Source organism: Vulpes vulpes, chromosome X, assembly GCF_048418805.1.
Source record: "Vulpes vulpes isolate BD-2025 chromosome X, VulVul3, whole genome shotgun sequence".
NCBI classification, from domain to species: Eukaryota; Metazoa; Chordata; class Mammalia; order Carnivora; family Canidae; genus Vulpes; species Vulpes vulpes.
Window position 1 is genome coordinate 91959172 of NC_132796.1, and position 14137 is coordinate 91973308.

The 14137-nt window shown below is 35.2% G+C and overlaps 1 protein-coding gene across 13 annotated transcripts in view; it reads right to left on the reverse strand.

Moving 5' to 3' along the window:
* Nucleotides 1–14137, reverse strand: part of THOC2 (THO complex subunit 2) — a 112791-nt gene that overhangs the window by 81302 nt on the left and 17352 nt on the right. For all 13 annotated transcript variants that reach the window (XM_026017883.2, XM_072744080.1, XM_026017882.2 and 10 more), the window contains exons 3-7: nt 8686–8777; nt 6195–6246; nt 1679–1749; nt 706–827; nt 3–136 (exon numbers count right to left, since the gene is read on the reverse strand). In XM_026017883.2, coding sequence (XP_025873668.1) covers nt 3–136; nt 706–827; nt 1679–1749; nt 6195–6246; nt 8686–8777 — 471 coding nt within the window. The remainder of the gene's footprint in view (nt 1–2; nt 137–705; nt 828–1678; nt 1750–6194; nt 6247–8685; nt 8778–14137) is intronic.

The window sequence follows — 14137 nt, forward strand, 5'->3', positions numbered from 1 at the left end:
ACCTATTAAAGATTTGATATTTTCTAAGATTAAATCACTAGTAATATTTCCAGATAAATCTTGCCCCAATTCAGCGATCAGCTTGGCATAACCTTCATTCTCTTCTCTTAACAAATTGAATTTTTGCTGCTTATAACTGAAATTAGATAAACATCATAAAGGGAATAAAATTAATTCAATTAACAAGCTTACATACAAGTACTGTATTCTCACTGAATTTTCATATCTACTATTAGAACAATTATAAGAATAGTTGTTGAAAGTTTACTTGTCTATTTTTTAAAATAGAACATAACAATGATTCATAAGGAACATCTCAATGTTAATTACACAGGGAAAACCAGTAACACAAAGAATACTACTAATCCAAAGGAACAATAACATACCACTATTTCCACTGTTGACTAAGAATGTACCCTAGGGTATAACCATACTTGTAAATTATTTTATTAGTAATAATAAAAGCACTGAATATTATTTTAACTTCTAATATAGAAAAAAATTAACATTGGTTTCACACAGGTAAAGTCCACTGCTGACTCAATAATCCTAGGCTTCTTTCAAAGGAAAAATCATAAGACATTCCAACAGCAGCAACAAAAAAGAAAACTTCAAACTGCCTTTAAAAACTTCTAGTATTCAAAATGAGAACTAAGAAAACATACTCAAATATTTGATCTGCAACACAAAGATATATGTACTTACAAGAGTTTTGTCTTGATTTTAACGGACTTTTGATTAAACTGCTGTGATTGTTTGATAAGCCCTAATGATTCCAAGGTTTCTGGATCCAGGCGTTCCTTTAGAACTGTGTCTGAAACTAAATACTGTATTAAAAAATATTAAAGGCCATTTATTCATTAGCATATCCACAATTTAAGTACATTCAAAATAACTTTTCCCAAATAAGAATATTAAAATCACATTTAAATATATATCAACAACTTTCAATTTATTTTTTTAAAAAAGCTTGGAACTTCAATTTAACAAAAATGATGACTCTTCAAATATTGAAAAGTGTGACATACAGCTCTTTAAATAAAACTCACTAAAAAATTATATGCATGCTGTACACAGCATACAAATGACAAGAACTACAGATGAAATTCTGATTAAAATTGAATTTTTCTTTAAGATTAACACAGCACTTCAGCCTTCATTAGTTTCTACTGTTTAAGTCAAATTCTAGTAGACCAAAGACAAGGACATCTTCCAGGTCTGAGTAATAGCATTTCTCCTTGGTTCTAAATGTATGAACATAAAATAGTTTACTAGACAATGATTATGACAAGTTCTAGAATTTATTATTTTTAAACTACCTCCATTCTTGTTCTCCTTGCCTAATAAAGAGTTTATGAAAAACTCTTCAGTTTAAAAGCTGTCCACATCACTTCTACTGATTTAATAGATTCTTACCTTTTCCTTATTTAGGAACTTACTAGGTCAGGAATATCACCAAATTTTGATATATACAGATAGTTTATGTGATATGAGGCCTGCATATTTCATAAAATTATCATGTCTAATTTTACAAAGCATTCCATTTCAAAATCCAAATCTCACCTTATAATGAATAGCCAACTGAATGTCAATATCGTCCTCCATTAACATGATTAGCTGTGATTACAACTGTTAAATGTAAAAATCTAGAAAGGGAAAGTATTTTTTTATAACTTACCAAACATGCTAATACCAATTGTGTAAAATAGTCTCTCTTGCTTTTTTCTTCTAAACAATTCGTCTCAATATCTATAATGATGGAAGAAAAAAAGACAAAAGTTTGATTTTTCTAGACTGTCTCCAGCACTAAGTAAGCACTAAGATACTTATTTTCTTTAAAGCTACCTAATTTTAAAATGTCTCATTCTGAATTTGGAAAAAAATTTGCAACTATAGTAAGCACGAGCTGTCCTTCATATGCATATGAATGTTTAGGATTAATTTTTCCTGATACTGGAGATTGACCCTGTGACCTATAGCATATCCATAAAATGATATGTTGATTACACAGGAGCTATATGCTATGGTACTGGAAGCAACAAAACTTTGAAACAATAATGTTTGTAAAAATGGAAATATTCAAGCAAAGTTTAAATGACAACACGTTAGAGATGCTGAAGAAGAGATTTCTTCCTTAGGTGGAAAGCTGAACTAGGTGACAAAAAAGACCTCCTAACACTAAAGATCTTATTACCTATGAAGATTAAACCTCTGACCTTGGCCACCTTGGTACCATGTACCATGTTCTAACCAAGCTATCTGGCATCAACTCTATGAAAAGACAGTATTAAAAGAATATTTTTAACATCCTATTTTGAATTACAATTCGAGTCAGCAAACAAAAATTTATTCATGATTTTTATTTTCTTCCTATTGAAATATTAAAAAACTGAGGGGCAGCCCTGGTGGCTCAGCGGTTTAGCGCTGCCTTCAGCCCGGGGCATGATCCTGGAGAGCCAGGATCGAGTCCCATGTCGGGCTCCCTGCATGGATCCTGCATCTCCCTCTGCCTGTGTCTCTGCCTCTCTCTCTCTCTGTGTCTCTCATGAATAAATAAATAAAATCTTTAAAAAAAATAAAGCATGGGGCCCAGGGAAGAGACCCCTCTTAAAAAAAAGAAAAGAAACAGAGACCTCCCTGAGTTTCAGTAGATTATTCAGAAAATCTGTCAAACAATTTTATGATTATGGAGGACATAAAATAATTAGCTCTTAATGCCAAGCATCAAAAAAATTCAACCAGGATTGACAGGATTACAAAGTTGATCTCAGGATTATTGCTTTAATGATTACATACTATTATATTAAGCTCAACTCATAATTTACAAGAGACACCAATTTTGGTGATGTAATAAAATTGTCTTCTAAGGGTTCTACAGTTTTCCCCAGATGTCATAGCACTGACTGACTTCAGTTTACTTTCTACTGCCATCACTGAGAATCAAGAGAAAGGAATTTATCATCAAACGTGTTCACATTTTCCTGGCCCTTCTCCCCTTTCCAGTCTTAGTGCCATTTCCCAATATCCTGGCCACTGGAGCTAAACACATGGTCAGCTCAAACATATTAAGAGAATTATAGGGTACAATTTATACAATGTAAACTGCTATACAATCTCATTCTCTCAGTAAGAATTTTAATCCATGTGTATCTCATCAATCCCTTCCAGGGATTCCTAGTTGTCTATTTTCTGGTCTTCTTTTCCCTCCTCGGCCTAGAACTTCAAGGACACTGATCTTGAGGGCTCAGGACTAAACTGGGCCTATCCTTTTAACCAATATCTATCTACCCAGGCCCAAAAGTCCCTGAGATCTACCCCCAAAGTCCCTAAGATCAGAGCACCTGGGTAGCAGGTTCATCCTCTTCAAGCCAAGTCTGCTCTCCTTTTAGCCATCTGACCTGATCAAGATACTACTCTCTGGGTTCTGACCATGTTAGGAAATGCTTAATAGAACCTCAGTAAATTTCTTTGTTGAGCTATCTCAACAACCAATACAGGACTCTTATAATCACAGTTATGCTTTCCCTGTTCCTTCCTTCTTTTTGTCCTAACTCATGAACTATTACTAATAAATTCATTATCCCTGACTCATCAATCTTGAATCAGTACCTAGTAAATTCTCTTTAATTTCCCCTATGACGGGCTCTGGATGGCTCCGTCTGTTAAGCCTCTGCCAGCTCAGGTCATGATCCCAGGGTCCTGGGATCAAGCCCTGCATTGGACTGCGCTCTCTGCTCAGTGGGGAGTCTGTTTCTCCCTCTCCCACTCCTGCTCCTCCTGCTTGTGTTCTGTGTGTGTGTGTGTGTGTGTGTGTGTGTGTGTGTCAAATAAATAAATAAAATATTCTTAAAAACTAATTTCCCCTATGCTGCTAAAAGCCCTCAGTCATTTCCAACTGTAGGTTCCAGTGTCATCAAACCACCCACTCCAGCTCAGAGATCCTATCAGTGCATCAAGTTATACCAGACTTCCCTCTCCAGGTCAATATAGCTTTCAGAAACTCTCATCCTTACATAATCAGTCTTTTAAAGAAAACTGTTATCTTAACCAGGGAAGTACAACACTGATTTCTCTTAGAACTCTTAAAATATTAGAAAGACAACATGATATAGTAAAAAAAAAAAAAAAATTACGAGCTCTGGAACAAAAAAGACCCAGGTTCAAACTCTGCTTTACTGGCTATGTGCCTTGAAAAATCCCTTCTCTGAGCTTCAATTTTCTGATCTATACATCTACCTTACAGAAGTTGCTATAAGGATTAAAATGAAACTAAATGCATAACATAATGCTTAGAACATAGAAAGTGCTCCAAAAATAGCATCTACATTATTATTGCCATTATTTTTACAGGTAGCTCCCATTCTTACTCCTACTCCCCTAGTTTGGCCTGGGGTCATCCTTGGATCATTTTTTCTTCTGCTAACAGTAGGGGTGGGTGAGCGAGGGGACAGGTGACGGAAATTCTCTTTCCAAGTTTGCCACTCAAATCTTGCTTGTAAAAATTGACTGAATAGGCTGAAAGAAATTTCCCAAGAGCAACCAAACATCCTCATAAATTCATATGAGTAGTAAAAAAGCAGTGACTTGTAGTAATACTTCATATTACTAAATACAAAGGGGCAATATATCCTAATAGAATAAATGAATAAAAAAATTATTAAGACTTACTATTAAGCTGATAGTTGATGATTACCCAAAAAAAGATATAAATTATACTAACACTATCAAGGACAACATCTTCCACAAAACTTAACCTACAAATCACTTTTAATCCTACAAATTTATAATAAATAATTTTTTTAATTTTTTAAACTTGTTTCAAGCTATACTTATATGTCACGTTATGTAATAACTTTAAAGCCTGCTTTAAAAAATTAAGCTTAAAAGGTTTATTGTTGCTGGCGTAAATCAATTCAATAGACAAAATGAACTTATACTTTATGATCCAAACCAGGACAGTTTTAAGGTTGAAATAAGGCACTATTAATTATGCCAGGGAAAACAAAACAAGAATGGGACATATGGTCACCCCATCAGTGATGTGCTCTTTTCATTTATCACTCACAGTCCACATACATTTTGACCTGTTCCTGACATTACTGCTATTATGAAATTTTAAACATCCTGAAAGATCAAGATCAAGCACCAGGCATTCAGATTTGCTAAGATCAAATTCCCAGATTCTCGGTAACACATTTAAGTAACCTATCTATTCTAGGAATTAAGATTAATGAGCTAAATTAATTCACTTCAGTTTGACAAACTCTCAGAGGATGTCTTATTTTAAAGTGAATATTATAATGTCTGGTAAAGGTTTCTATTAGAGCAAAGTTATAGAAAGCATAACACTGATGGGGAAAACTGTGTTCAAAGTTATTTTAATTCAAATCTAAAATTAAGAGAAATAAATTTATAATATATATTATCTTTTTAAATCCATGCTTCCCATGGAGGGATACTACCTTTTGTTATAATTCAAAGAAATATTCCTTTTAAATCTTGCATAAATTATTTATTCTGGACAAATAGAGAAGATGCTATTTCCAAAGCTGGTTTCTCATCCTCAAAACAAAAGTACTTTTGATTACTTTGGCTCTTCCTGCTCTTTCTAAAATTAAGAATCAAAAGAGTGGGCAGCCCAAGTGGCTCAGCGGTGGTTTAGCGCCGCCTTCTGCCCAGGGCATGATCCTGGAGATCCAGGATCGAGTCCCACTTGGGCTCCCTGCAGGGAGCCTGCTTCTCCTTCTGCCTGTGTCTCTTATAAATAAATAAATAAAATCTTTTAAAAAAAAGAATCAAAAGAGTATAACAACAAAGTAAATATCTCAAGTGCCCTTAAGTTTGAGATTCTGACATTCACTGATAACCTGCATTAAGATTAATTATGCAGTACTAAAATCTGAGTAACTCAGACTAACTGAACTTAAAAAAACTTGGCTTTTTTTACTTGAAATGATTTAATTTAGTCGAATTTTAGATAAAAATACATTCTATAAATTCAAACTAAATTATAAACTATATCTAAAGCTAGTTTATAAACAGTAATTATACTCATATTTGACTTAAACACTATAAAGTAAAAAAATATATAGTCTAGTTCCTACAAATGGTTTGAAAGAAAACATTTTATTTAACACAGTACATTAATTTACCAAACAGCATTTTTACAGGTAAAATAAAGGCTTGATACCTACCTAATATGCAGAATACATCAGCAAGAATGGAGGGCATATCCTCACGAAATTCCTAATTATAAAAATATAATTATTTACACAGTAAATACAAGAATAGCACACCATCAAGTATGCTTTCAGAATTAACACTCTGCAGTAAAACTTAAAACCTAACAAAACCCCAATACCCTTATGGTGACAAATAATAAAATGCAAGTTTCATAATACAGAGAAAACGGAAAGAGACAACAGCTGGAAAAAAGTGTTTAAATGTCTACCATGAAACAACTTGATAAAAAACCTAACCAAGTACCTCCTGAAATATTAAAGAGCACAAATGAGGGAGACTTTTCCCTCATGTTAGAAACCACTGGAATTTGAGAACCTTACACCTACCCAAAGCAAGACTGTTTAAAATGGCACATTTTTTCATCTACAACTTTAAATGTTGTGCTTATGCCTGCATCAACACTGACCTATGCAAAAGTCCTAGTGGTGTCAGAACAGACATCTAAAAAAGACAAATAAAATTACAAACTGTTGTTCCATTACTCAAGATTCTCTGAAAATGAAAATAATTACCAAAAATATATCTTTATTTTCTTTATGCACTAATATTTGTAGCCTTTGGAAAAACTAATGCAAAATTCTCCCTTCATTTCTGGATGAAAACTTCAACATGTATTCTAGATTTGTCTCCTGACTTCCCACTCCCATGCCCAATTTTAGAGCCATTTTCCATTAGTAAAGATCATAGTTCTATCACTGCAATTAGTTTGCTGGCACTATAGCAACCCTTAAACTAGCCTATTTTCAGAGTAAAAGAAAGAAATATAATCCTAACGAAAAAACTAGCAGCTGTAAGAGACATACAAGATATATTTCTATGGCTAAGATATAAGATAGTGAGATATGGGACTATGAGAAAGCCATGACAAAGACAATCCAGCTGCAAAAGTATGTATAAGGACTCAAAGGAAAGGGGAAGCCAAGTAAAAACAAAATACATATTAAGTCCATTTGGACTTTTCATTTTCAAAAAATGGGAAAAGTATTAGAATCAAATCCATAAACAGACTATACCAATAGCCAATTCACAGAATGAAAGAACCTTAACTGCACACCAGATTTCATTCTCAAAAGTTTCTTAGGGGCTATGGACTTTTGCTATGTCTACTTGAATACAAGTACTCAAGCTACCTGAAGACCAGAAAGAAAAGAGGAAGACCAGAGTTTTCAACATCGAATATTAGTTGTTGAAAAAATAGACTACTCCAACATGAATTAATACTGCTAAAGTCAGATAGAGACAGTTTAAGGACAAAGAGAAACTCATATTGAACCTCTACTACTTAAATACATTTCAATCAATATGTAGCGGGGGGGGGGGGGGGGGGGGGGGAATCACAACAGCTGAACATAGAAGTTTCTTACAACTATCTTCACAAAAGCACAAAAAGCATACTAAGATTACCTATCCTAATGGAAAAAGGTTACAAAAGTTAAAGCAACACAGCGGAAATTCATCCTGGTGTCAAGAAGCTCCAGGTCCCTTACCTTAGTAATACTCATTTTGAAAGCTGTTCTCAACTGAATAGATAATTTCATTTATACAGGGTTAAAATCCAGCCTAATAATAATTGAATAATACACCACTTAACTACTTAAGAAACTTAACTACTGGTTTACAATCAACACCCTTACAATTTAAGAGTTCAGGAATGCCTGAGGGGCTCTGGTTGAGCGTCTGCCTTTGGTTCAGGGCGTGATCCTGGTCCTGGGATCGAGTCCCACATCCGGCTCCCTGCGTGGAGCCTGCTTCTCCCTCTGCCTGTGTCTCTGCCTCTCTCGATGTCTCTCATGAATAAATAAATAAAATCTTTAAAAAAAAAATTTAAGAGCTCATCTTACAATTCAAATACCAAAAACCCATGAAAAGTATCTGGTCTGAATCTAACCTAAATTCTCTAATAAATAAGAATGAAACAGAATAATCGTCTAAAGGTCAGGAAAATATCTAATTATTAATATTTCCTAACACAACAAACACCTGAAAATTGATAGCAGGTGAACATTAGTTAGAACTATGCAATCTCAATATAAAATAATCCTAAAGTTTTAAAATATATTTAATTTCTGAACATAAGTGCAAACAAAAGCAAATGTTTTGATATGCTACAATAAGAGAAAAATATTCTAGCCATATTATTTTATAGTTGCATTTTTAATTAAGTATATCTTGATTTCATTACAAGGCAGGCTTTTTTTTCTCCCTCTCAGCTTATCTAATGTTTTCTGCCTTACAAACAGATAAAAATCTGGCCATAAAGATAAAATATCTTTATTTCTGTCTAGCAACAAAGAATTACCAATATTGCCTTAAAACATTCACTACTATAACTTTCAACAAAATGAAATGCAAGTTATATACTTTAGGGATCTTTGTATCAAAGGTTAAAAAGAAATATGTAACAATTATTAAATTAAAAAACGTGTGTATAAATATACTTACACTAATGTCATTAAGAACATTAGATGCCTGTTCATGCTTTAGATTTCCTTTAATGACATGGTATGATAACTCATAAAGAGCCTGTTGGAAATCTGTTGAACATAAAAGAAAGAATATAAGAACACAATTTCTTAAACATGAAAGGTAGACCTTCTGAGGGAAGACCTCTATATTTCCTACTTTTCAGAATTGTAAGTATCTAAAATGGTAAGAAAAATATACTTCTAATGCTTTTCCCTAGCAGATTTTTCCCTTTTATTTTCACAAAAATGCAATACTAAAAGTAGAAAATAGTTAACCTTGACTCCACTACTATAACATAACTACTGTTTAAACATTTCCTTCCAATCTCTATGTATCCACATATTTTACGTATTTTCATTCACAGTACACATGATTTGGTATTCTGATTCCCCCACAAACACTTTTTAAAGTATTTTCTCACACTACCAAAGTCCCCAAAATTATTTTCAATGACTGCAGAGAATTCTAGCAGGTGGATATAAACTAATTTAACCATTTCTCTCACCAGCAAATTTCACAGACTTTTCTAAATAAATTCAGATTACAGTCAATTCAATCTCAGGGCTACACTGACAACAGGTAAAGAATACTAGTCTATATAAAATCAAGTTTTATCCATATCCTACTCTCAGAGAAATTTCTCCCCAAATCTAGATCTTTTCTCCTCTATCAGAACTCAAACTAAAATAATTACATACATACATACATACATACATACACAAAATTGCAGTTCTATGAGAACTGTCAACCACAAATGGTCTCATTTGCTATTACTATCACTTCCTTTGCTGGAGAAGGAATTTGGGTGAGAGGGAGTTAATGGTCACATGAATACCTCCTTCTAGCCATATTTTTCTTTAGTCGTATACACTGAAAACTTTACCTCCTTCTTCTCATTAAAAGTAGAAAAACAGGGATCCCTGAGTGGCTCAGCGGTTTGGCGCCTGCCTTTGGCCTAGGGCGTGATCCTGGAGTCCCGGGATCAAGTCCCACATCGGGCTCCCTGCATGGAGCCTGCTTCTCCCTCTGCCCGTGTCTCTTTGTCTCTGTGCCCCTCCTTCCCTCCCTCCCTCCCTCTCTCTCTCTCTCTCTCTCTCTCTCTCTCATGAATAAACAAAATCTTTTAAAAAAAAAAAAAGGTAGAAAAACAACTGTATGGTGACAGATGGTAGCTACACTTGTGGTAAGCATAGCATAATACAGGATCACAGAGTTGTTGAACTAATTTATTACATGTCAACTATACTTCAGTAATAAAGAAAGGGGGCACATGGATGGCTCAGTTAAGTGACTGCCTTCAACTCAAGTCATGATCCCAGAATTCTGGGATTGAACCCCACATGGGTCTCTCTGCTCAGCAGGGAGCCTGCTTTTCCCTCTGCCTCTCTCCCTACTCATTCTCTCTTTCTCTCTCAAATAAAATCTTTTTAAAAATACAATAAAATACAATTTTAAACATAGAAAAACAGCTGTAGCTCTAAAAGCAGCTGTAAAATAGTCAATTTATAATATCCTTCTGAAGGGAATCAAAAATCTTTCAGGGCAAAATAGCAAGTAAAACATCAAATATTTAAAAATCTTCTCACAAGGCACACCTGGGTGGCTCAGTGGTTGAGTGTCTGCCTTTGGTTCAGGGCTTGATCCTGGTTCTGGGATAGAGTCCCACATCCGGCTCCCTGCGAGAAGCCTGCTTCTCCCTCCGCCTGTGTCTCTGCCTGTGTCTCTGTGTCTCTGCCTCTCTGCCTCTCTCTCTCTCTCTCTCCCCCTCTCTCATGAATAAATAAATAAATCTTAAAAATCTTCTCCTGGGACCGCCCAGGTGGCTCAACGGTTGGGCGTCTGCCTTTGGCTCAGGGCGTGATCCCCAGAGTCCTGGGATCAAGTCTCACACCGGGCTTCCTGCATGGAGCCTGCTTCTCCCTCTGCCTGTGTTTCTGTGTCTCTCATAAAACCTTTAAAAAAAAAATCTCCTTTAGTTTGACTACTTGTCACAAAAAGGGAACAGCATAGAAATCAAAACTTATATCAATACCCCTTTAAAAATCCTTATTGAGGGCAGCCCCGGTGGTGCAGCGGTTTAGCGCCGCCTGCAGCCCAGGGCGTGATCCTGGAGACCCTGGATCGAGGCTCTTAGCATGGAGCCTGCTTCTCCCTCTGCCTGTGTCTCTGCCTCTCTGTGTGTGTGTGTCTCTATGAATAAATAAATAAAATCTTTAAAAAAAAAAAAATAAAAAAATAAAAAATCCTTATTGACAATTTTATTAATTTGCTATTATTTTGCAATGAAATTTGTCCATTAAAGTATTTTCTAAAGAAATATAGTCAGAGTATCCAAATTCCTTATGAATTCATTATTAAACATATTCTATACCTTTTTAATAAATATGCCTTCATTACACTCATAATAAACTATATAAAAGCTAAGATGCAAAGGAAAAAATTCTATTTGTTAGTATGGTAGAAATATGAGGTCAATTTCATGCTTTGAATTTCCATTAATAAAATGCTTTTACAACAAATACTACTCATTTTTGAAGTTACCCAGGGACATCTGGCTGCCTCAGTCAGTGGAGCATGCAACTCTTGATCTCAGTGTTGTGGGTTCAAGCCCACGTTAGATGTAGAGATAACTTAAAAATAAAATCTTCAAAAAAACTAAAGGGGTACCTGGGTGGTTCAGCTAAGTGTCTGCTTTCAGCTCAGGTCATGATCCCAGGGTCCTGGGAATGAACCCCACATCAGTCTCCCTGCTCAGTGAGGAGGCTGCTTCTCCCTCTCCCTCTGCCACCCCCCTTGCTTGTGCTTTCTCACACTCCCACTCACTCTCTCAAATAAATTATTTTTTAAATTTTTTTTTTAAATCTGAGCCACCTGGATGGATCAGTCGGTTAAGCATTCAACTCTTGATTTTGGCTCAGCTCATGATCTCAGGTACATGGAATTGAGCCCTACATTGGGCTCCACACTCAGCAGGGAGTCTGCTTCTCCCCCTCTCTCCACCCTTCCCTTCTGTCACATGCGGGCTCTCTCTTATTAAAATTAGTAAGTAAATAAAATTAAAGTTATCCAGATAACTAAGTTTTTAAAAAAGCAATCACTCTTAGAAGGACAAAACAGCTGAACAACAAATTAAATTCCCAGAAGAATATGGGCTCATAGGCACTGAGGAAATTCTGGTATTAATCAGACAAGGTAATCCCCTTGAGAACAAAAAGCCCAGGTCACTTTGCTGACACTAAGTGACATGAAAATAATCACAATGTTATCCACAAATTAGCAAAGGCAGTTCCCAATTCACATGTTTTTAATGCCCATTTAAGTGGTTAGGAACGTCTATTGTTTTTCAGCCACAAAAACAAGAAGTGGTACTCTAAGATTACCAAGAATAACCCCACAAAATCCTGTAAAATCTATACTAAAGTTGAAAAACATTACATTTACAACATGGAGAGAAACTTAATAACCTTTATAATTATTCACAAAAATAAATAAATAAAAGATTTTATCTTAATGCTAACATCTCAGAAAAAGCAGGGCTTTTTTGTTTGTTTGTTTGTTTATTTTTAGTCTTCTCTACACCCAACAAGGGTTCAACTCATGACCTGGAGATCAAGAGTTACATGTTCTTCTGACTAAGCCAGCCAGGCACCCCACAGAAACAGTATTTTTAAGGAGAGCCACAAGTAAAAGGGACTTCTAGTGATTCTTAGACATTCCTTGTGGGATCTGAACACTAAAGGCACTAGTTCTTGGTTATGTCAGGACTACTCATGTTTATCAGCCATCATTACAGTATCATTTTACTGGGGAAAAGGCAACTTATAAAAAAAAAAAGAGTATATGCAAGGGAAAGAATTCAGGGAACACTACCCAAACTCAATTCCCCTGAGACAGAACAAAGGACATTCTGAAGAAATGACATTCCATTAGTTTCCTGCATGGACTACCAACTGGGGCCGAGACCAAAGCTTGATTGTTGGCAGATACCAGCCAAAGAATGTGTGCATTGAGGAAGTAGGCAAGGGCAGGTCTAGCAATTCAGTAACTGAAGCCATGCTCATAACTATTTTGGGTTTCATATGTGAATCAGAACAGCCATGCAAATTAACAATAATCTGGAAGTTATTAATGATGCATACAGTGCCATTTAAAACTGACGAGTAATCATCCTATGTTACACTATTTACAGTTTTCTGAAAATTCTCTTATTTTACCCAATAAGATTTCAATCACAAACAAGATCAAAATTAAATGAGAAGTTATACACTTGTTTTAAAGATAGGGAAGGAGGGACACCTGGGTGGCTCAGCAGTTGAGCATCTGCCTTTGGACCAGGGCGTGATCCTGGAGTCCCGGCATGGAGTCCCACATTGGGCTCCCTGCATGGGGCCTGCTTCTCCCTCTGCCTATGTTTCTGCCTCTCTCTGTCTCTCAAGAATAAATAAATAAAATCTTTTAAAAAACAAAAATAAAGATAGGGAAGGAAAAAAGTAAAGTATCCAAATGCTTTTAGAAAAGAGTCTTTCTTTACTTTCTTACAATTCTGGCAGTCAACGGACTTATACAAAAGAAAAGGCATTAAAGCAACCTCAGAAATCTTTTATGATCGATCATGCAACTTTATAAGAAGGATAAATTGGAAAAATAACTAGGGGTGCAGGCTAGGAATGTTAAGTCTTAAAACAGGTCTTACCCAAATGACAGAAAAAAATGGCTCATTTATTTGTTTAAAAATGCTTTCCACTCAAAAATTCAAATGTTCTTTAAGAAGTATACACTTTCGGGGATCCCTGGGTGGCGCAGCGGTTTGGCGCCTGCCTTTGGCCCAGGGCGCGCCCAGGATCGCATCCCACATCGGACTCCTGGTGCATGGAGCCTGCTTCTCCCTCTGCCTGTGTCTCTGCCTCTCTCTCTCTCTCTCTCTGTGACTATCATAAATAAAAATTAAAAAAAATAAAAATTAAAAAAAAGAAGTATACACTTTCATATTACTATTTAATTTTTGATAAAACCAAAGTAAATTATCTTTAGAAAAGCATTTTCAATCTTTTATTCACAAAAGCATAATAACTATAATGAATTGTATTTAATCACTTTTTATTTAAAATAGATCTATTGGTTATAAGTTTTTTCCAGAAAAAACTGTTGAGTTCCACCCTCAGTGAAAGTTACACATGAAAATGCTTTAAATTTACCAGCCGTATTTGCTTTTGTTTTTGCCCCCTCTTTTTCTAAATCCAAATGACTAATTTTAAATAAATGTTAAATAGTAAAATCCTTTAAAATTAAAATTTACATCCTGTTTAACTACATCATACTTAATAAACCATACTTGTGATATGCAGTAAACAACTCCTTTGCTTTTAATGTTTTCCATGACAACTGCCTTTAATAAGATCCCCAGATACTACCTAAACATAACCAGCTT